The 25,154-nt window shown below is 39.3% G+C and overlaps 1 protein-coding gene across 16 annotated transcripts in view; it reads right to left on the minus strand.

The window, feature by feature from the left end:
* AFDN (afadin, adherens junction formation factor) overlaps positions 1-25,154 on the minus strand; it is a 221,141-nt gene that overhangs the window by 41,138 nt on the left and 154,849 nt on the right. For all 16 annotated transcript variants that reach the window (XM_024205965.2, XM_026649712.2, XM_026649711.2 and 13 more), the window contains 3 exons: positions 21,635-21,833; positions 20,615-20,718; positions 17,001-17,087 (listed from right to left, as the gene is read on the minus strand). In XM_024205965.2, coding sequence (XP_024061733.1) covers positions 17,001-17,087; positions 20,615-20,718; positions 21,635-21,833 — 390 coding nt within the window. The remainder of the gene's footprint in view (positions 1-17,000; positions 17,088-20,614; positions 20,719-21,634; positions 21,834-25,154) is intronic.

Consider the following 25,154-nt stretch of genomic DNA (forward strand, 5'->3'; position numbering starts at 1 on the left):
ACACAACGCACAGTCAACCTGTGGAACTCCTTGCCAGAGGATGTGGTGAAGGCCAAGATGATAACGGGGTTCAAAAAAGAACTAGATAAATTCCTGGAGGATAGGTCCATCAATGGCTATTAGCCAGGATGGGCAGGAATGGTGTGCATAGCTTCTGTTTGCCAGAAGCTGGGAGTGAGCGACAGGGGATGGATCACTTGATAATTACCTGATCTCTTCATTCCCTCTGGGGCACCTGGCACTGGCCACTGTCGGAAGACAGAATACTGGGCTAGATGGACCTTTGGTCTGACCCAGTAGGGCCATTCTTATGTTCTTAATAAAACTGTGCAATGGCACAGACCAAACACATGGTGATCATTTCACTGGGTCCATAGCATTTCACTGGGTCCGGTGTTGTCAGCAGATGGACTAGATGACTTAACAGAGTTTTCCCAACTTTAATTTCGGTATTTCTATGGTTAGAACTAAACATTATGAAAAATACTATGGAAATTTTTTTCCAGGTGTCAGAAGAAATGTTCAGAAAGCTAGCATTAGACAGTCTCAAACATGTGAACTTAGGCATCTGTAGAATATATTTGCATATGCAGGTACTGTAGCTAAACCTGTATTTCTGCAGATAATTAATGGCAATGCCTCGTTGCTACAAGTTTTAGACAACTATTGTTTGCCTATACCTGTTCAGCTTCACACACCTTGCTTTCTATTCAGTTAAAAATGCCAATAAAACTGGTAAAGCTAAGAATTATCCTTGATTACAGGGTGCAAAACATTAATACACACATGAATTATGTTACTACAGTATGTTACTGTATTAACATCTACTTTAGGTTACAGGAAATATATTCAAATTTTACAAGTGACTTGAGAGAGGACTTGAAGATTTCTGCTTTAACTCCATGATACCTTTCAATGGTTTGAGAATTCACATGCTTAGTACTCTGGGGAAACAACTTTAAAATAAAAGATATCTAAATTTTCCAATTATTATATAATTGAAACATCTGAAGTTGTATTGAGCCCAATTCTCCAATCATTCCCTGAGTATTATTCCCATTGAAATGGTTGAAAAGATCAGGCTTACGTATCAAGCCAGAAGTCCAGAAGGCAAAAGAACTTTGTTAATCAGAAGTCAGATGGGCACCTTGCCTTTTTGTTAATGACAATCATGAACGTTATCCACAGGAAATATATATTTCAGAAAACATAAGAAAGCATTCCAAAAGAAGATAAAGAAAATAACACCACAAATATTTTAAAAAGTGAGTAGAATAATTGGTATGCACTCTGCACACCATTCAGCCATGGGAATAAAATTGTTTGTTCTTGTCATGGAGAATTTTTTTTACAACCTATTTGGGAAGGAAAGAGGGAATGATACAGAAAGGAACGTAGATATAAGAGCATAACACATTGGCTAAATCAATTTTTTTATAATAAAAAACCATGCTATTTGAAATGGATTTCTGAAAGGATTAATCACAAAACTTTTGCTTGGAGTAAGCCTGGTCCTAAAATAAGTGATTTGAAGAATAGTTTAAAACAAGCCTCATTTTATTACATTTAATTTAGATTAATCTGAAATATGTTAGATGATCAATCTACTCAACTGAATTGATAATTAAAATCTTACTTCCTTTCATGATGCTTCATAAATGAGGATATTATAATACAGAAGACAAAAAACTTTGTATGTGTATCTTTGGATTAGATTTTTTGTGCATTATAGTAACTGAGCATATTTTCAGAGATGCAAAAATAACACTGGTCTACAATTTTTGAGAAGTCGTCTGCTTCAGAGATAAAATGTGCTATTTATTATGTATTTTGATGTGCTGAATTCAAATATGATAATTAAAACAACTGATTGGCTACTGTTTCTAAGATATTTAAGTTTTTACATTTTATGTCTATGTATATTGTGTAGATAGTAGAGTTTTAATCAAATTGTAAACCTAGGTCTTTTCATGTGTTTATAGTTGCTTTACATGATATTTCACCTGTCCTGTTTATGTAACACTTTAAAAATCAACAAAAGGGTTATATAAATAAAATTTATTATGAAACAAAAGGCAAAGAACTATTCTATACATAGTTTAGTCCTATTCAGTGTCTACTCGGCGCTTCTTGGCTTGTCTCTTGTATTCATTAAATGGAGCATCTCTTGTCACTGTCCAGCAATAGTCTGCAAGCATTGATGGGCTCCATTTGCCCTGATAGCGTTTCTCCATTGTTGCAAATGGTGAAATCGCTCGCTGTGCTCGTCGCTCACTGCTCCGCAGTTCGGTGGAAAAAAATCTAGATGAGAGTGCAAAAAATGTATCTTTAGTGACATGTTGCAACCAAGGCTTTTGTATGCCTTGAGGAGGTTTTCCACCAACAACCTGTAGTTGTCTGCCTTGTTGTTTCCGAGAAAATTTATTGCCACTAACTGGAAGGCTTTCCATGCCGTCTTTTCCTTGCCACGCAGTGCACGGTCAAATGCATCATCTCGAAGAAGTTCACGAATCTGAGGACCAACAAAGACACCTTCTTTTATCATAGCTTCACTTAACCTTGGAAATTTTCCACAGAGGTACTTGAAAGCTGCTTGTGTTTTGTCAATGGTCTTGACAAAGTTCTTCATCAGACCCAGCTTGATGTGTAAGGGTGGTAACAAAATCTTCCTTGATTCAACAAGTGGTGGATGCTGAACACTTTTCCTCCCAGGCTCCAATGACTGTCGGAGTGGCCAATCTTTCTTGATGTAGTGGGAATCTCTTGCACGACTATCCCATTCGCAGAGAAAACAGCAGTACTTTGTGTATCCAGTCTGCAGACCAAGCAAGAGAGCAACAACCTTCAAATCGCCACAAAGCTGCCACTGATGTTGGTCATAGTTTATGCACCTCAAAAGTTGTTTCATGTTGTCCTAGGTTTCCTTCATATGGACTGCATGACCAACTGGAATTGATGGCAAAACATTGCCATTCTGCAGTAAAACAGCTTTAAGACTCGTCTTCGATGAATCAATGAACAGTCTCCACTCATCTGGATCGTGAACGATGTTGAGGGCTGCCATCACACCATCGATGTTGCAGGCTACAAGATCACTTTCCACGAAGAAGAATGGGACAAGATCCTTTTGACGGTCACGGAACATGGAAACCCTAACATCACCTGCCAGGAGATTCCACTCCTGTAGTCTGGAGCCCAACAGCTCTGCCTTACTCTTGGGTAGTTCCAAATCCCTGACAAGGTCATTCAGTTCACCTTGTGTTATGAGGTGTGGTTCAGAGGAGGAGGATGGGAGAAAATGTGGGTCCTGTGACATTGATGGTTCAGGACCAGAAGTTTCATCCTCTTCCTCGTCTGACTCAAGTGAGAATGATTCTGGTGCATCAGGAACCGGCAGTCCTTCTCCGTGGGGTACTGGGCGTATAGCTGATGGAATGTTTGGATAATGCACAGTCCACTTTTTCTTCTTTGACACACCTTTCCCAACTGGAGGCACCATGCAGAAGTAACAATTGCTGGTATGATCTGTTGGCTCTCTCCAAATCATTGGCACTGCAAAAGGCATAGATTTCCTTTTCCTGTTCAACCACTGGCGAAGATTTGTTGCACAAGTGTTGCAGCATATGTGTGGGGCCCACCTCTTGTCCTGATCTCCAATTTTGCAGCCAAAATAAAGGTGATAGGCTTTCTTAACCATAGTGGTTATACTGCGCTTTTGTGATGCAAAAGTCACTTCACCACAAACATAGCAGAAGTTATCTGCACTGTTCACACAAGTACGAGGCATCTCTGCTCACTTTGGCTAAACAGAAATGTGTCCCTTTGCAAAATCAAACACTGACAAATAAGAGAGCACGACACTGTATGATTTCTAGAGCTGATATAGGGCAATTTGTTCAGCAGAGTGATGTAAGCTTCGTTATGATTGCATCATCCATGACTTCTAGGAATAACATGATGCAATTCATATCATGTATGACGCAATACCAGCTTCAGATTGCATCATTCATTGTTTTGCCTAAAAAGCAAGTACTGTCCAAACCCAGTCATAGATTTATTCATAGATCCAGTCAAAGGTGTATTTTAGTCATTTCTGGTTTAAATTGAGATCCCTTCCCTTTATAACTCACTTATCCTCCGCCATTCCCAAGTCAAGGGTCGTATATATTGACCCAATAGCATATCTTGAAAACTAGAGCCAATCAACAATTTTAAGCATCATTTTCGTTCTCAGTGACCCAGAATTAGTAAAGTTTGACTACATTTATTTCAGAAGCATTTTGGCTGTAGAGCAGTGTAATCTGTGTAACTAGAACATTTTTGCAAACCAATGTAACTTCTGCTCCATGATAAAAGAGTCCAGGCTTGATAGCTAGACTTTTACTCCATTCTTCCTACCACCTCTGAAACAGTAGTATTCACCGGTGTCATCAAGACTAATTCTCATTTTCCAATCTCTGTAAGCTTATACAGAAGATCAGAAGTTTTATAAACATCCTTAAAGGCAAGTTTATGCAGTAGAATCAGTCTCAGCCTGACTTGTCTGGCAAGCAGTAAGTCTACAAGTATTTAAATAAGTTACATTTATAAGCATTCTAAGAGTACACCAGTTTACTCAAACACTCCAGCTGGTTTACATATGCACTTACTATGAAGTATAAAGGAAAGGCTTCTGAAAAACCACACACCCACATTCCCCAAAAGTTGTATGATTTCACAGGTCAGCCTTGGTCAAGAATAAGCATGTAAATCTGCTTATCTATGTACAGAACATGTTGTGACCCTGACATTTTTTAATTTGCCATCAGTTCAGGAGAATGGGGGAAACGAACTCAGTAACTACTGATTATACATTTACAATGAGGACAAAAAGAATCTCTTGCATTTGAAAGTCAAAAACTCTTTGGCAGAGGAAATTCAGTCCCCCCAAGTCCAATTTCAACTTTGGAAATCTAACAAAATTAGACAAAATACTCTAAACCACACTCCATATAATCTCCAAATATAAATGAGGTGAACCAGCTTGCTGTATGTAGAACTGCTTCCTTTAATTGTGGCTACAGCTGCTTTGTTTCATGTGGTGCTCTTCAAAAAAAAAAACAAAAAAACTGATGTTTGAAACTGACTCATGCTCCACACATGCAAACTTTTGTCCCCCCCCCCCGCCCTTGAAAAAACCAGAAACATTTTAGGAATTGGAGAAAGTACAGTTGTAAGCAAAAAAAACCCTCCTCCAGTAAAACTAAGGGGTATTCAAACACTACCACCAAACAATGTCACCAGCTGGAAGAGACACACAATGCACATCCGAAGAAGTGGGCTGTAGCCCACGAAAGCTTATGCTCTAATAAATTTGTTAGTCTCTAAGGTGCCACAAGTACTCCTGTTCTTTTTGCGGATACAGACTAACACGGCTGCTACTCTGAAACCTGTCACAATGCACCTGAATGAGAATGACCATTTGAACATACTTTTGTTAAAATACTAAGTAGTGCGGGGTTGAAAGACAGACAAATTCAAACCCCCTGAAGAGCTGGAAAAATGCCACAGTTCATACATGCACAATTTCTTAGAGTTAAAAACATCCAATGAATCTGTTGAAACATATTCAGTGTTTACAATCCCAAGGAGAAGGGAATAAAAAGCAGGGCTAAATCAGTGCAAGTTCTGTCACTGACTTTAATGAAACCATGATTTCACACTAGGTATTTGTTATTTGTTATAAAAAAAATTTCCAGTGAAAACACTACAGGCTCAAGCACAAAAGAGTAAGTTAACTGGACTTCACCTATATTTTCATAAGACTTGGTTCTCAAAGTAGATAGAAAAGAAAAGAATAACCTTTACATCTGTAAAAAATTATGCTTTTCTTCTATTAAAAACAGTATCAAACATCTTATTTTCCTTCATTCTTAGCTTAATTTTTACCTAGTTTTGGTTTCCATCTGATTTAACTGCCTTGCTATTAATTCTAATTTGTTAGGTAGATGTTATTGGCAGGTGATATCTACTGATCTAGACAAAAGTACATTGATTTAGGTGCCATATCATCTTTGTCTCAGCACTAAATCGCACCCATCTGGAAATCAATCCGTTCCAAATAACCTCTTTATTGATGAAAAATACCACTATTTCTCTCTAATTGCTAAGGAATCTGGATTTCAGAAATTAAAACTGAGTCTGCAATGGGTGTTTTACCTACTTGAATTTTACTCCTGCTTTAAAAGACATGGGAGAAAAAAGAAAAAGTGAGAGGAGAAAAATACTTTAGTGGCCTTAATCTTTTCTAAACCTTCATGAAAAACCCTCTTTCACATGGCAGTCCCCACAAGGTTCAGATATGTTATTTAGTATTCCCCAGCTTTTGCAACAGAAATCTAAAATATAAGTCTGCATGGAACCCTTCACTTACCTCAAATTATGAACTTTCAAAATACAAAAATTGATTTTTCGTTGAGACCCTTTGAGCTTAAAGTTTACTAACTGAGGACTTTACTTTTAACATACACTTTCAACTAATATTCAAATCTGTAAAGCACTGAGATATTTGGAGTCAAGCCATTTACCAGAAATGATACTACTACTGATTCAGTGACACTTTTCCCTTGTGAGTCAGTACTGAACTGAACTAATGCCTGAGCCATAATTAATGGTTGGTGGTGCTACCTTGTGGGTGTGACATTAATTGGGCAGGACCTCTGTTGTACAATCCAAATATTCCAGAGCACTTTTTTCAAGAGATGGGTTTTAGCCCCTGGTGTTGAAACTGAACTTGAGATAATTACATTCTACCCATCTCAATTCAGGTGGACAGTTTCAGATGGACGGAGTTTAAAGTCACATGTAATGTTGCTGGGTTCTGCTAAACAGCTAACAATTTCCAGACCAGTTGAGACTACTTTTCACTGGTGACAGAAGCTATTTCTTTATGAATAATTGATAGATCTTGTGTAATATACTTTGAGATCCTCAAGAATGAGAGAAATCACAATCAGGATGCTATAGTATTACTATTTGCAGTGTTATTCCAGTGGCATTGGTCCCAGGATATTCAAGATACAAGGTGGGTGACGTACTATCTTTTAATGGACCAACTTCTGTTGGTGACAGAGACAAGCTTTTGATCTTACACAAGAGCTCTTCTTCAGATCTGGGAAACTCAGTGTCACAGCTAAATACATTAATGAAACAGATAAGCAGTTAACACCTTTACCGTCATATGATAAAGGAGTGTTAGTGAGTTATAGACTGTTGTAATGAGCCATAAGTCCAGTATCTTTATTAAGTCAATGATTTTTGGTGTCTAGCAGAGTTATGAATTTAAGTTCTCAGGCTCATCTTTTGAAGGTGTTGTGCTGGTTTCCTTTGAGGACAAGGACTGAGAGATCAGATATAGAGAAATCATTTTGTGAAAAGTGTTCACCCACAGGTGACATGGTGTTTTTGTTTTTTATAATTTTTCTGTGCAAGTTCATTTGAGAATGTAGTAATTGTCTGGTTTCACACACACATTTGTTGTTGGGGGCATTTAGTGCATTGGATGAGGTACACTACAAGTTGTAATAGGCATGTATAGGACCCCATGGATCTTGATAGGTCCAATAAAGTTGTCCAAAAGAAGCTGGTCCAATTAAACCCACCTTGTTTAAACTATTGTTTACTGTGCATAGCTAAAAGGCTTATGAAAAATAAATGTCTTTAATGCCAAAGTTGATCAAGCCTAGTAGATGAATACCAGTTAAACCTTCTACACTTATTATGCCCCCTTCCCCTCTGGCTTAATCAACAGGAAAAACCTTTGAATGCTGTTTCTATTGCACAATAAATTGAGCAGCTTCCCCACACACCTATCCTTCTGTACTTACAACAGATGTAATCTGTTTGTGACTGTCTTAATTAAAAAACAGAACACCCTAAATAGACTGTGATCCTTGGACTCTTCCTTTGTGGTTTTCCTCCTTCCAACATGCTGCAGTCTTTGGAGTGGGGAGGGAAAGGAAGCAATCAGAATGAAATAAAATATTTTGTGTATACTAGGAAGTGCCTGAATACTGAAGCTATTATTGCACAGGTAGAATTGGCATATCCACCTGGTTTTGCAAGGAGCTTAGCTCCAGGGAGAAGTGCTTTCCCAGCAGACGACATTAAAACAAACATCTGGGTGACCCATTTGCAATATATAGTCAAAACTTACATTGAGTGAAATCTTACTTGTCCAGCTGAATCAGATCTGTGGCTAGGGTGACCAGGTGTCTGATTTTCGAGTGGAACACCCAGTGGAAAAGGGACCCTGGCGGTTCTGGTCAGCACCGCTGACCGGGCCATTAAGAGTCCATTTGGCGGTGCTGCAGCACTAAGGCAGGCTAGTCCTTCCCTACCTGTCCTGGCTGGCACTGCACTGCAGCCTGGAAGTGGCCAGCAGATCTGGCTTCTAGGCGGGGGGCAGGGCCATGGGGCTCCATGCACTGCCCTCGCCCCGAGCACCGGCTCTGCACTCCCATTGGCCAGGAACCGGCCAATGGGAGCTGGGGAGGGGGGGCGGTGCCTGCCGGTGAGAGCAGCCCATGGAGCCTCCTGCCCTCCCCCTCCCCACCTAGGACCCAGACCTGCTGGCTGCTTCTGGAGCGCAGGCAGCCTGCCTTAGTCCCCCCTGCTGGGCTGCTGACTGGGAGCCACCACACCCCAACCCTGAGCCCCAACCCCCTGCCCCAGCCCTGAGCTCCTCCTGCCCCAGAGCACCCTTCTGCACCCCAAACCCCTCATCCCCAAGCCAGAGCCCTCACCCCCCCACACCCCTGCCCCAAGCCCGCTCCCATATCCTGAACCCCTCATCCCTGGCCCCACCCCAGAGCCTGCACCCCCAGTTAGAGCCCTCACCCTCACCTGCACCCCAACCCCCTGCCCCAGCCCAGAGAAAGTGAGTGAGGGTGGGGGAAATGTAGTGAGTCGTGGCGGGCCCTCGTAGAAGGGGCGGGGCTAGGGTGTTCGGTTTTGAGCAACTAGGAAGTTGGCAACCCTATCTGTGGCCTCAGATAAAGGGGGTTGAGAGAGAGCGCGAGCGAGCGCAAGCAGCCATGGTGCCATAAGCTTATAAGACAAAGAAATAGGAAGCAGCAGCTACCTATTATGGAACTTCCTTCAGTACCAGAAGCTATAAAAAATGCTGGAAAATGATGGGTTGGCAGGAAGCAAGTCACTTACCACCATGTTAGCTGCTTATTAGTTCATGCCATGGGACATACAAAACTGGCAGCTTCCATGATTACTTACTTCTAGGAGACCGAGGCATGAAAAAACAAAAACCCTGTGGTGATAATGCTAACGAAATGCTCTAGGTTCTAAGAGGTTATTAAGAAGCATAGGTAGTTGAGATGCCTGATCTGAAATAATAGGCACCAGAAAAACCCTCTTTGCTCAATAACATCAAATAATACACAAGATTTGCTTTAGGCATGTAAACTAACATTCAGAGTGATCAAGTCTATCCGCACCCACAGGATGCCAAAACACTAGAATTCTACCAGAAGAGAAGCTTGTATGTCAACAATGAAATAATGAACCATACAAAAGTATACCAATGCTTTGTAGTTTGCTAAGTCATGATAAATATACTCATACATATTTGTCAGCATATACTGGAGAAGTTCAGATCCTAAGAGTACTATTGGTGACAGAAGAATCCGATTTTAAAGTTCTTTTTGCGGATACAGACTAACACGGCTGCTACTCTGAAAGTTTTTTTCGTAAGTCAGATAATTCTGGATTGCCTAACAAACAAGTTATCTACGCCACATGTGAAATATCAGAAAGAAATTCCTGATTTGCATAGATATCCCACAATATATTCAAAATTCCGGATATTAAAATCAATCCCATTTCAGCCCCTTTTTACACCACCAACTTATACTGATGTAAATTATTGGGCTAAAGAACCAGTAGCCGTTAGTACAACTAACCGATTAGTTAATACAATCAATTTATTTTCTAGTCTAAAATGTCTTATCCCATATTCTGATTAATTCATCCTTAAAAAAACAAAGTTACGTAACAATCAAAATAATCTGTTTTAGAAAGGCAATGCCTTTTTCTACAGTACCAAATGGCAAAATCTGTCTTGTTCAGATTCTGAAATGCTTGTAATTTTTTTTTAAAAGCCTGTATATCCATCAGCTGGTCACTTTATTTCAGTACATTCAATGGAAATACTTTATCCAATTACCATATTTTTACAGAAAAATACACTTATTTGTGTTTTGAAAGAAATGTTTTTCTTGAGTCAGTTTTCTTGTGGCTGTAACAAATGACCAATTTTAATAAATGGAAGAGAAAGGTCCCATATCCTTCAAAGTACAAAAAAACAATATGTTTAAGTCAGTCTTCACACACTGGTTGTGTTAATTAATCAGCAGCTTCTTCTAAACAATTTTTGTTCTACTGTGCTCACAGAAGATGTTGAAACCCTGCCTTGTTTTGTACAGTATCAATCTAAATTTCTCCACTCTGTAAATATACCTTAAATTCAAGAAATAGTTTGACTCACTGGAGCACATTTTCTAGGTCTGTTAGTTATTCTAGTCACAGACCAGGTCCACAAAATATTAAAATCTCTCAGAAGTACTGTTTAGGATGTCAAATTTTAATTATTCTTACAACACTTTATAAATGGTAAACAGGGACTTTTAGAGGAATCTGGATTAAAGCCAATTAATATGACAAGCAGACATCATAAGTCATGCTATTCATGCTCTTTTAAAGTAAAATAGTTGCAATCAGTGCTGTTACTTAAACAGTAAAAATCTAAAAACTGTCACTACCACAAGTCTCTTTTGAGAAGTGCATAAAAAGAAAAGTACTTAAAATTAAATTTTTTTCCCCTTCTAATTTTTGAAAAGTTAGCCACTACCCCAACTGTGTAACTGCATGCTACATTAAATAGCTGCTACAAGAACAAATACCTACAGACAGGTTTAAACAAGCAAGAGTACAGGAAAAAGTACAAGTATAACATTTAAAACTTTACAGCAAAACAGTTCCAAATAGAACTCTGAACAAAAACTTACCATGGATTCTGTTCTTCCAACAACAGAAAACCACATTTTGATCTCCGGGACTACAGATCCTTAAAAGAAAAAAAAACCCAGCAACAAACAATTCTCCACTTCTCTCTCAGCCCTCAACAGCAACCAACACTACAGTCTGCTGGGTTTTCCAAGACACCCATCAAGATAATTCTGAGCTGGATGCTATGACACTGTATGGCATTTATCAACACTAGCTATAACCAATACAATATTCAGACTCTTACGTAATCACTTATGCGGCTCTGACTTTCATTTACTTTAGGAGCATTATTAAACTTTGAAAACTGCTAGAAAAACAAAAAGGGACCTCTTGTACAAAAGACAAAAAACCTCCAAATTAAACAGGAAGTAATGTGCTGGCCCACAGATGGGTAAGTCGTCACATGCTAACCCCCCACCCCCCCCCCAAGTGATATATTTTTAAAGTAAACTGCATGCACATTCTGCTTCCAAATCATCTGGATTGCATAAAAAGTAACCGCAATGTGGTTGAGAGTCAGGCAGCTTTTAACATCACAACATCTTTCAGGGTTAGAGCAACCAAATTCTGCACACAACCGCAAAAATCAGTACTGCCACTGATGCTCAACCACTCCCATCTCCCTAAAAATCAATGCCCCTCTGATGCTATTTGAGGCACAATTACAACAGGCTTTACTACAGAAAAATATGCAACATTACAATAGTGGTGGAGCAGCAGTAAGACTTTCTGGATAACACTGGACAACCTGTATAATTTAAGCTTTTTAATCAAAATACAACTATTCATAGTTTTAAAAGACATTCCAAGGTATTTTTTCTAACTCTTAATCATTTTAATAACCTCTTATAAGCTCAAAACAGGTGTTTCATTACTAACATTTGTTTTCATTCATTGTACATGCACACTTGTTTGTTACATCGTTTCTCAAAAGCTGTGTTGACAAACACACCATTCATTTATAATGTAAAATTACACAAGTTGAAGGGTAGGGCCAATTTTGAATCACATTTATAACTTTTTTGGGGGTCAGAATAAGGTACCCAGTTAAAACATTAAAATTGAAATTAAAAGAAAAGCTGTTGATATTGTAGACTCTGATTAAGTGGAAAGAGGACCAAATATACTGCTTCTCAGTGACTATATAAATGTTTTCATTCTTCTATTCCATGCTTCACCCCTTCTTAACTTAACATGGGTTTGCAATCCCTTGTATTACAGACTGAACTCCACCATAAGGACAAGCAGGTCCAGCAAATTTCAGTGCAAATTCTGTTACTTTTCCTTACAACTTTAGGTTTGACCTGAACAGACTATCCTTTGAGATAGCAGAGAATTCTTTCTGTAGGAAGAAGTGACAATGGACTGTGCCACTAAAGTCTTTGTGTTCTTAATTAGTAAAAGTTTTGCAAGTTTTCCATTATGACTCCTTAACTTCCATGGATTTTAATTCCTTGAAATATGAAGTTTTGAATATATGGTATGAACCCAGAAGAGAATTTTAACATTAAAAATATGACCTACTTCATACGTTATTTAAATGTTTCACTCTGATTTGAGGAGGAAAAAGTAGTTAATGTTTTGGGAAGGGGGAAAGAAATGCAGAGTGAAAAGGATTTAATTTTCTTCACCAATCTGAGAATCTGCACACTTCCCTCTTCTCCAAAAATGCCTGTGACCTTGCATTACAGTCATCTTCTGACTGGCAAATGTTGACCAGACAGGAGTCACTTCAGAGCTAATCAGTTTCACTCAATAAGTGAGAGAGGTCAGTGTTGAGATGGCACAGCACTCCCTTCCCTCCTTTATGAAGCATAGAAGATTAGGGTTGGAAGAGACCTCAGGAGGTCATCTAGTCCAATCCCCTGCTCAAAGCAGGACCTAATCCCCAACTAAATCATCCCAGCCAGGGCTTTGTCAAGCCTGACCGTAAAAACCTTTAAGGATGGAGATTCCACCACCTCCGGAGGGAACCCATTCCAGGGCTTCACCACCCTCCTAGTGAAATAGTTTTTCCTATTATCCAACCTAGACCTCCCCCACTGCAACTTGAGACCATTGCTCCTTGTTCTGTCATCTGCCACCACTGAGAACAGCCTAGCTCCATCCTCTTTGGAACTCCCCTTCAGGTAGTTGAAGGCTGCTATTAAATCCCCCCTCGCTCTTCTCTTATGCAGACTAAATAAGCCCAGTTCCCTCAGCTTCTCCTCATAAATCGTGTGCCCCAGCCCCCTAATCATTTTTGCTGCCCTCCGCTGGACTCTCTCCAATTTGTCCACATCCTTTCTGTAGAAGAGGGCCCATAAATGGACAATACTCCAGATGTGGCTTCTCCAGTGCTGAATAGAGGGGAATAATCACTTCCCTCGATCTGCTGGCAATGCTCCTACTCATGCAGCCCAATATGCCGTTAGCCTTCTTGGCAACAAGGGCACACAGCTGACACATATCCAGCTTCTCGTCCACTGTAATCCCCAGGTCCTTTTCTGCAGAACTGCCGCTTAGAAAGTCGGTCCCCAGCCTGTAACAGTGCATGGGATTCTTCCATCTTAAGTGCAGGACTCTGCACTTGTCCTTGTTGAACCTCATCAGATTTCTTTTGGTCCAATCCTCCAATTTGTCTAGGTCACTCTGGACCCTATCCACCTCTCCCCCCAGCTTAGTGTCATCTGCGAACTTGCTGAGGGTGCAATCTATCTCATCATCCAGATCATTAATGAAGATGTTGAACAAAACTGGCCCCAGGACCCATCCCTGGGGCACTCCGCTTGATACCAGCTGCCAACTAGACATCAAGCCGTTGATCACTACCTGTTGAGCCTGACAATCTAGCCAGCTTTCTATCCACCTTACAGTCCATTCATCCAATCCATACTTTTTTAACTTGCTGGCAAGAATACTGTGGGAGACCGTAACAAAAGCTTTGCCAAAGTCAAAATATATCGCATCCACCGCTTTCCCCATATCCACAGAGCCAGTTATCTCATCATAGAATGCAATCAGGTTGCTCAGGCATGACTTGCCCTTGGTTGACTGTTCCTGCTCACCTTCCTCTCCTCCAACTGCTTCAAAATGGGTTCCTTGAGGACCTGCTCCATGATTTTTCCAGGGACTTAGGTCAGGCTGATCGGTCTGTAGTGCCCTGGATTCTCCTTCTTCCCTTTTTTAAAGATGGGCACTATATTTGCCTTTTTCCAATCGTCCGGGATGATTGGAAATGAAATGAGTGCAGTTCTTTTGTCACTGAAGTCAGAGACAGAGCTGTATTTATAATTTAAACTTTAGCACTGGAAGTATAAAAGTAGCTCCAGCAGAGTAAATTGATACTTGCGTTATTTGTAACAGTGCCATCTACTGACCAATCATTGTAATTTTCAGTTTTTATTGCCTTTTTTGAAGCACTCCTATTATCTAAGGGCCCAAGAGTTCCACCTCTGGCACAGGTCTTCATTTCTTACAATAAAATATAATTTTACATTATTATTTGAAAGTCAATCGCTTTTCTGATTTTGAAGAGAAATACTGCAAAAACAATTTGCAAAATGTTAACAATGGTGTGCAAGTGCAACTGCCAAATTAATTCCACTCTGACACATGCTGTCTAAGTCTTTTTGGATATTCCATACATTTAAGAACTTCATTTCACAGCATAATTTTTTTTTAGACCTGGCAAATTTCAAAAAATATAATCTCTCTCTCTCCCCCCCTCGTTTTCTGCAGGGGAAAAAACGAACAAAAACAAAACAACCGCATTCTCCCCTCATTCCAGAATTTCAATTTCTGTATCAATGCAAAATATATGACTGAAATCCACTGGAAAAACCAAGAGTCAATAGCTAAGGGAAGTAACAGAAAATGAGAAAGTATGTTCACTGTTACAACTTCTCAAATACCATTTACCTACTTTGAATTGCTCTTTTCTACACAACCTTGGAAATTGCACTGCCTGTACACTTTTTTGCACCTTTTATTACTTTTATGATAATACAGGAAAACTGAAAAAACAGCTCTAATAAGCAATTCTCTGTTCTAAGCAACCACTTGAAAAATATCTCCATTCTATTTCTAGGGCCATTTGATTCAGCTTTCAATGAAAGATCATCTCTTTTATGCAGCCAATATTCTACCGGTTTCTTAAGTAGTTACATAACATAGGTTTCACTATTCACTTTGCTATTTGAAATATACATTAGCTGGGCAAAAAATATTTTCTACATATCCATTGATTAACATCAGGATAAGGAGACAGAACATCTGCTTCTTACTAATTTTCCACAGAGGTGAGAATTATTTTTTAAGCATAAGCTTTTTAAAACTTATTTTGACACCAGCCAGTAGCCCAGTTGTATACTGCTGCTATAAATTAGGAGTATGCTTCCAGTGAAAACTGTGTGCCCGACAGGGAAGCCAGTTCCAGTGGAAACTGCAATTTTCCCCATCTCATATCCCTGGTCCTCCTTACATGAGAAAGTTTTTTCGTGCTAAATTAGGACTCCCCATCGATTTAATAAAACAGTTCCACTTCACATTTCCAATTCCATCTCGCGCAAACACTGAACTGAAATTCAGTTGGCAGTCAGAAGTCTGATGTGAAGATAAATTGGAGTACTCTCAATACTCATGTACTATTAGTCTTTCAGACTACTACTGTACTAACATGTCAATAGCACAAAATTAAAATTTTTAGTCTCCAATTTCGAGATTATTTTCTTGTAGTCACAAGATGATCATTAGGTGTATACTCCTGAAAGCCCTCCCGCCCCTCCCAATGGCAGAAACAGAACATTAAAAATAAATACAAAATAATCAAATCAACACCATCAAGCAGAAACACATTCTGAAATATGCAAAATTTCAGCAAAAAGAAGAATCTTTACAAGAACTCAATCATGTTTGACAGCTTAAAAGCCGTCAGATAATAGCATCTTTAGGATGTAAACTCGTTGGGACAAGGGACTTAATTGTTTTGACACAGGTCATCTACTGCACAGCAAAAAGACACTATCTCTTTATCGGTTTGTACATGGTCTACTCATGATTGGGGCTTTTGGGCACCACAGTTATATTAATAAATCAATCACACTAATATTTAAGCTGAAAAACAAGAGAATGTTGTGTCTGCTACATAAAGCCCATATAACGGACCTAGCCAATAGGTAGAGCCCTCCATCTGGTGGCTGGAGTAATATGTGCATTCTTTATGTTACCAGAGCCAAGACGAATCTATTGCCAGTACCCTTTATAAGGCAAACTTTCAAAAGGTAACCTCCTCTTGCCACAGCTACTCCGCATATAGTATTTTAAAGAGCAATAAGATAAAATAACAAAACAAATTAAAATCACATAGGCACCTAATTTCAGTGCACAGAACAATAAGGTCTTGTCTTCTCTACACAGAGTAAATAGAAACTTCTATTTACATACTTGAATCTTATTTTTCTATCAACTCATTTTTAAATTGTAATACATATAAAAATAACACTTCCATAAAAATTGGCATTTATTACTCCTTATCCTGAAGAGTTTCTGCTACTTTTTAGCAGTGAATCGGTTTTAATTATCTTTTCATACTCAGTTCAAACCCAAAATATCCAAATACAAAGGGTTGATAGCATCAATATTTAACTTAAAAAAAATACAAGTATGAATGCAATATATTAACAATTACTGTGATATAGTCAATATTAAGAGTGCCAAATTACAAAATTAAATCCAAAAATTCATTATAGGACAACTTCAATATTAAAATTTTCTGATTTAAATGGTTGTTTCTCTTACTTTGTTCATATTCTGTGTAGTGTGTAGACCAGCATTTCATAGTCAGGAACCTAGCAGGCTAAATATGGTATGCAACATATACTTTCCCAGGACATGTTTAAGGAAATGTTTAAGTAAAAAAAAGTGTTGCTTGATAATTTTACTGCAATATGTTTTCATACCTTAGCAGCAACAATGCTTAAGCCCATTCCATTTTGTTTCTTTAATGTTACTGTGATGATTTCAGGTTCTTTCCTCAAAGGCTGAGCCTATCAAATGGAGGTGGGGGAGGGGAAGAGACAAACATGTAAGTTTGCATTAACAGCAAAACTAAGTATGACGAGATCTGCATAAAATAGTCTAAATCAATAAAATAAACAATGAATGATTGGATGGAATACCTGTTGACACACAAAAACTCCTTTTACAAATCATTTTCACTTTAAACACCTGTGACTCTTGATTAGTATTAGTTTAGACAGAGGTTATCAGCATTAAATCTGTGCTCATATCACTGCCAAAGGAAAGGTCAAAGTCCACCAAAAAATTTACTGAGGTCTAAGAGATCTACAATTCTAAAATCATTTAACAAAAGTAAAAGCTGAAAACTAGTTAAATCATTTTATGATAACTGTGCTCTTTGAACCTTGTTTCAGTTTTTTTTAACCCAACCTCTAGAAAATAAAATTCACGTGCAAAAATACTGGGGCAATTAATATTTTCAGAGCAGATTAAAACCTTTAAATACTTCACAAAAAAGCAAGACATTTAAGTTTGAAAAAAATCGCCGGTGGATATTTGCAGTAGGTAATTTTCATGGTATTTTCTGATGGTGCCAATATACTCTTAGGTAATGTAGGTGACACTACAATCTTAAGCATATGAAGCCCATAGTAGTGTCCAAATGAAGCAAAACTCTGTTACTGTCAGTTTCATAAGACAAAAGTTACACAATTTAAAAAAAATGAAACACCATTGTGGTAAAGTTAATTAAAAAAAAAAAGCAAGGAAATTCTAAGCGAAGTCTACCTCAGCACACTTATGCCAAAGACTGCAGCAAAACAGGAGCCTGCTCCCATTTTATTTAATAGGAGTTTTCCCATTGGATTTAAATTGGAACACAATCAGGTTTCAAGTCTATTAAAAACCCACTGGTGAAGTGACAAATTTCTCCAAAAACACTATGTAGAGGAAAAAGTCACAAGACCCGGGGAACATATAGCTTTGTCACTGTTTCCATCTTTCAGCTCCTTTTCAAACAAAGGCTTAAAAACTAAGTCAATGTAAAGCAAATCTTCAGAAGTATTTATTTTTATAAATTTTACAGACTACCCACCAGGAGTAAAACTCAATTTTAACTCTCAAAAAATCGGTGGCTCAAAAAGATTTCATCACCTGCTCTAGAACCAAATTATCCACTTCGTTATGGATGTCACAAAGTACAGTTATTGTCAAAAAAGCAAATGGAAAAATGGCACTTTCTTACTCATGAGATCTACTTCGTGTGTGTAATTCAGGGTGATATTAGCTTACATTAGTGACAAATAGACAATGTGTTACTTGATTACTTCCTTTTTGGGACTGATCTCTAACTAGTCCAAGACTTCTGGGATATTGTCCCTCTGTTTCCAAATACTGGAGGCAGTTCAGGTTTGTCCACTTCTTAATAGTAATGTCTTATACTATATTCCACTATCTACTGGAAGACATTTCTAACTTTTGGCTTGGCTAGACAGGTTGTCCCAAAGAGCCTGAATACCATAAGACTTGGATGAGCCTGCATTTATGGCATTATTTAATGAGGCAGCATGAGGTGTCATGGTCAGAGGTCTAATCCCAAAGAGCTGAAACATCTTGTTTCCTTTGGCTGTTATTCCTTTTTGTCCACACTCCTGTATAGTCTGAGATGGTGGAATGCCTGCATGAGGCCAGAAGAGCCGTTTACCTTGTAGGAACATCCAATGTATTTTAGGATTTATCACTGAGTAGCCAATCAATCAGATTCAAAGTATTAGGAACTGGGATATATAAGCAAACGCTATCGCACCTATTCAGATGATGGAGAGCAGACCCTTGCAATAGCTCCATTAGTGTTAATTGTGTCACAAAGAGAGATACCATCTAATAACTAGGTACAGACAAATTCCTAGACAAGCCATCTAGTCTATTATCAATATTTTTGTGAATGCTCTTGGAGGAGTAAGTGAGACCAAAGAGTAAAATTTTGTACTAATAAAAGCAACTGCTATGGGTGAATGAAGACTTGGCTGATGAAAGTGTCATATTGTAAGTCTCTGACAGGTCCACTTATATGAGGTGGTTTCCTGGAGAGATTACAGAGAGAGGAAGACAGTCTCCATCCTAACTTTTGTTTTCTTCATCAACCCCTTCAGCCTTTTGAGCATACACAGCCCAGACTTCTCCAGAGCTTTTTCATATTATGAGGAATAGAGTAGAACCTTGTTACCTTTTCTTGAGGGACAAGTTCTACTGCCCCCTAGCTCTAGGGCCTACAAGATTTCCTTCAGGATGAGTTGATACTTTTTGTCACTGCTTGAGGTGAGGAGATGAAAAAATGGTGTGGAAGAATCTGAAGACCAAGGCAGTACCTCAGCTGCACTACCTCTTGTACCCACTTTTCTGATGCCTATTAGCACCAGATGTCTTAAATGAGGTATCATGCCCTCAAGTCCATTTTAGAACCAAGGCAGGATGGGTCTCAGTAACAGTGACTGTCTGAACTGGAAGGAGATTTTTTTTCTTTACTACTAACTTAAATTTGGCATGATTCTGAGGGGCTAAGCTTCTTTACGCTATTGCAACCAGGATATTGTGGTTTTAAAAAACAACTGCCAGTGAGGTTCCTAAAGGCAGTTTGGAAATCCTGTCTAATGAGGATTTCTACCATCCTGCCTATAGGATCTTTTGGGAAGGAATCCCTCTTAGCAGGAATTGCCATTTCCATTGCCAGGGATGCCACTGCTGCATCAGCTTTAGAAAGGATGAAGAAAAAACCTTTGGGTTCAGGATTTCTTGAGTCCTGATCCCCCACTTTGGCAGGCACTTTATCATTCCATCCTAATGATTTCTTCGAAGCAGTTGAGTAGGGGATGGCAAATTCTGCTTTTATTGATTTCATCATATTATATTTTTGGTAAACTAATGCAATTATAACAATGTCAAAACATTTAGGCTATGACACAAACTTCTCATTGAAGTAATACTGGTCTTTTACAAAAAGGTTAAATAAGTGTTTTTCAGACTGAGTCTTGTTGCCTAAGAGTGCTCCAACAAGCAAAATGAAAGTAAAAAAAAAAAAACCAACCCAAGAACACATTTCCCTGACGATCTGGCAAAAACAGAAGAATGTGCTAGATTACTGAATATTCAATATTAATATTTAGTTGGTGACTGCTGGTTTACACAGCCCAAAGCAGAAAAGAATACACAAGTAAACAAATGAACAGGTTGCCCTGTACATATAAATTAAAAATATACTTTCAAAATGAATCTTTTAATAGTATTTTTGAGGAAAATCCCTTTGCCTTCTGCTCCCCATTGAAAATTTGTTTACATTATGATAGGCATGCTATGACAAAGATAGGGAAACATTGATATAAGCTGATCTTGAAACATTTCCACAAATTGTTATTTTTCTTTGCTAAGAAGCCACATAAACATCAGTGACATCTATTCTTTGGAATAAGGATAAAAACTGAGCACACAGAAAATATGGTTCACTGCAGGTTAATATTTATAGACTCTCACTCTGAATTACCCCAAAATGAACACTTACTAGCTCAGCATTCTCGCGTAACAGGTGACTTTCATAGTCTGCACCTTCAAAATACATTGTCCAAGTGCCTGGTGAACGTGGATGAGGTGTCAGCCTGCAAAAGCCTAGAAGGGAAAAAAGCACAAGTGAACATGTGCCACTCACTTGAAGAATTAGCTGTTGAAACAGCTAAAAATAATAGTTTTGCTGGTGCATTACTACCATACAGCAATATTTATCCTGATCTGTTAAAATGTTTTGAATGATGTATGCTGAACAAAAGATTACAGGCATGTAAGAATTACAACGTCACAAGCACATGATTAACACCACAACCTTACAGTTCTTTATAGCATCTTCCACCGGAGGAACCCAATGTGCTTAGCAAACATTAAGGGGTCATTTATGACTCCTTTGAGCTTAAAGTGTTCTACAGAGAGAGGACTGGCTGTATAACCCAAGCAGCAGTTCTTGGTAGTATTGTGCCTTTGAAAGACTTGGTGGAACACAAAGGAGACACTAAGCCCTTTTCCCCTCCTCTTTCAGTTTATGCACTTTCTCCCAATTTTCCTTCATGCCATGTTTCTCCTGTCTTTCCTGTTATTTTTCATTTCTGCAGGATCCGAAGTGGTAGCACTTTACAAAAGGAAGGACCACACAGGGAACATTTCTCTCTTTCTACAGGTCCATGTATAAAGACCTTGATGTAGGTGCTTACTAAACACACGCTGCCAATACACAGAAGATCACTTCAATTATTTAGAAGCCTGAAATAAACGTGCATTATGCCAAGGGGATTCACAATGTCATACGAAAGTAAAATTCAGAAAAGTATATAGAAGTTTTACATACCATGTGAGTGGGGTAAATTTAAATAGTTTAATGAAAGTGTAAAGCAAAGGATAATGAAATAAGGATTGAACACTATTGTGATTGAGGGGAAAAAAAACAATAAATACCTCTAAAGATACCTCAAGTTCTACATTTACTATACTACAGAAAAATAACATTAATATACAGTTTAATAGTAGCAGGACTGACCTCTCTGGCATAGTGGATCTAAAAATTCTTGTAAACCACTTGGAATGTTTCTGACAACATCACATGAATAGCCATCTTCTGGCAAAAGAAAAGGCAGCTGTAGATCAGGATCCTCTTCCAGCTGGACTTCTCTGCCATCACTACGAGCTAGTTCATCAGCTGTATTTTCTGCAACAGCCACTACATTCTCTATCAACTCCTGGACATAAGACAAAAGGACATTGTTATGTTTAAAGGGCTAAATTAATTCCACTATTAAATAATTAAATATATATATGATTGCATCATTAAGCAGCCAAAATTCAGGAAATTACAAAGCTAAAGTTGCACATAAAACCTCAACTCTACCCCCACACACGTGCCTATATATTACAACACAAGCTTTATCAAATCCAATATCATGCAACTTCATTCTCCAACCCTGTGTAGCATCTTCTAATATCGTCTCTTTTTTAACGTAAGTCAATACACCAATGAACATATATTAGACATTTTACATGAGGTCTGCATTTGAGAATTAGTATGTGATCATGTAATTAAAAACTATACTGTAATGCATATGCACAGTCAAGTGCACATGGCAACCTTAATTATGACACTTCTTGTCTTGGTCTAATAATTTTTGTACAATATTTTGTCCTTTTTTGTACAAAAGAAAGATAGGGGGGAAATGCATTAAAAGGGGCTGCTTATTCCAGAATATGAAAGCTCTAGTGGCTCACAAAAAATTGATGATCATGTACAATTCCATAATCTGGGCCTAGTTAGCTATTTGCTACCAGAATGCCCTGTCCCACAGTTCTTAGAAGGTTCACTGGAGGGAGGGCCCTTATCCTGTACCACAGTAAATAAATCCAAAGGGGCCCATATCATAAAAACTTTTGGAATAATCAAAGGTACATCAGAGTGATGCTCCCACTTGCACACATTATATAGTGCAAAGCAGCCCTTCATATCTTGCAAAGTTTCATGTACAACTTCAGAACGCTTTTCACTGTGCAGCTAAATTAGCAACATATGTATACACAGTGAGGTCTTCCTTAATTGAGCTTTTTATGAGCTTAGCAAAAGAAATTCAAAAGCTACCAATTGTCAGAGTGTTCACTTTTCATCGGAACATTCAAAGGGAAGACCATCTCCATGCCACGATTCTTTCTCTAGTTGCTTCCACTCTAGAGCTGTTCAAACACCACCACATTTTAAAAAATAAATAAGACATTTTGACTCTCTCTTCTTATACTCAATCTTCTAAAAATGTCACTGCAGGTCAAAGAAACCTTGGAAAATTTTAACCTGAAATGTGAATGTTCTGAATGGGCAAGATGCTCCACAGATAGTGTTTAAGAAGCAGATATAAAAGACCCCACCACGCTAACCATTCCTCAGTTCCTCTCCAAATCAGAAGAAATGACTAACACTGCAGACGTATTGGAGCATAAGCTTTTGTGGGCGAATACGCACTTCGTCAGACGCATGTATTCACCCACGAAAGCTTATGCTCCAATACGTCTGTTAGTCTATAAGGTGCCACAGGAGTCTGTCGCTTTTTACAGATCCAGACTAACACGGCTACCCCTCTGATATTTAACACTCCAAAGTAGAATGGAAGGAGGGGGGGTTAAATGAGGATATACAGAACAAAATTCTTGTTACTGGCAAGTATTTTTTTTTCTTATGACTGTCTCTGCAGATCCCCTCCGCAGTGGACCAACTTAATAGCAGTGATAATCCTGAGAATAGCTAAATAGTGTGTGACTCTTACTAAGTGTGGATGACCAGATATCAGTACATAAAAATGCCTTCTCTCTTTTCCAGCTCCCTAGCAAACAAAATCCTTTCCACAACGATCCATGCATTTGTCACCTCCAGGCTGAATTATTGTAACTCAGTGTATCTGAAGGTAAAAGTCAAGATAGAGCACAGCTTTCAGCTGGTACAGAATGTGGTTGCCGGCCTTCTCCATGGTTTAGGTCACGGTGAGCACATCAGACTGGTACTCGAGTCCTTATACTGCAGGGGTTCTCAAAACTTCATTGCACCGTGACCCCCTTTTGACAACAAAATTTACAACATGACCCCAAGGAGGAGGGGGGGAGCGTGTGACAAAATCCGAACCCCGCCGACCTGGGTAGGGGGCCAAAGCCGAAGCCCAAGGGCTTCAACCCCAGGAAGGAGGTCTGTAACCTGAGGCCCGCCACCCAGAGCTGAAGCAGTTGAGTTTTGGTTTTGGCCCTGGGCAGTGGGGCTCGGGCTTCGGTCCCGGGTCCTAGCAAGTCTAATACCAGCCCGGGCAACCCCATTAAAATGGGGTTGCGACCCACTTTGGGGTCCTGACCCACAGTTTGAAAACCTGTTATACTGGCTTCTGGTCAGCTTTCAATGCCAGTTTAAGGCTTTGGTCCTAATCTTCAAAGCAATTAATGGATCAAGCCCCAGTTCTAAATTATAGACCAAATTTTGATCTATGAACCATTTTGACAGCTGTGCTTCTCTGGGACAACACAGATCACAAAGATCAAGACAAAGCACATGAGAATCTTCTTCAGCTATCCCTCGATGCGAGGATGATGTCTGCCAAGAGGGTTCATTGGTGAGTTTTTAAGTGGCTGAGGAGCCCAATTCTTGCACTGCAGATTTTCCCACAGAAGTGACAGGTGTAATCTTGGAGGAGACAATTGTTGGCTGGACTGTTATGCCCTCTCTTTCCTCCTTTGTTACTTCTCTGTCTCATGAGCACGTCTGTTCTCCTCAAAGTGAGCTGTGGCTTGGTGTATGGTGTGGTGTCACTGTGGTCTGTTCCGTGCCAAGTCCTCCCAGTTTGTTGGGTTGGTGCCTCCCTTTTTAAGACGTACTTTCAGTATGTCTTTGAAACACTTCCGCTGCCCTCCGCGAGCCCTTCTTCCCTGACTTAACTGAGAGAAGAGTACTTGCTTCAGGAGGTGAGTGTCAGGCATACGTACACAGTGGCCAGTCCAGCGGAGTTGGTATTTCATGACCTGCGCTTCTATACTGCTCATGTTGGCTGCAGAGAGAATGCTGATGTTAGTGTGCCCGTCTTCCCAGCTGATCCTGAGAATCCTCCTGAGGCAGTGCTGTTGGAACCACTACAGCCACTTGAGATGTAGTCTGTAGGTTACCCAGGTCTCGCACCCATAAAGAAGGGTGGGGATGACAACTGCCTTGTAAACCAAGATCTTGGTATCTGCTTGCAAATCCCTATAATTGAAGACTCGTTTGAGTAGTCTTCCAAAGGATGTGCTGGCACAGCGGATCCTGTATTCAAAGGATGTGCTGGCACAGCGGATCCTGTATTCAATTTCTGTGTCAATGCTAGCTGTTTGGGAGAGGTGGCTGCCAAGGTATGGAAAATGGTCCACATTTTCCAGGGGGTCTCCACTGATGGTGATTTATGGAGTACAAAGAGTAGTTTGTGCAGGTGAGGGCTGATAGAGTACCTTGGTTTTCCTGATGTTGAGAGAGAGAGAGAGAGAGAGAGAGAGAGAGAGAGAGAGAGAGAGAG

The sequence above is a fragment of the Terrapene carolina genome, unplaced genomic scaffold (genome assembly GCF_002925995.2).
Source record: "Terrapene carolina triunguis isolate 2854851 unplaced genomic scaffold, T_m_triunguis-2.0 Scaffold85, whole genome shotgun sequence".
Classification (NCBI taxonomy): Eukaryota; Metazoa; Chordata; order Testudines; family Emydidae; genus Terrapene; species Terrapene triunguis.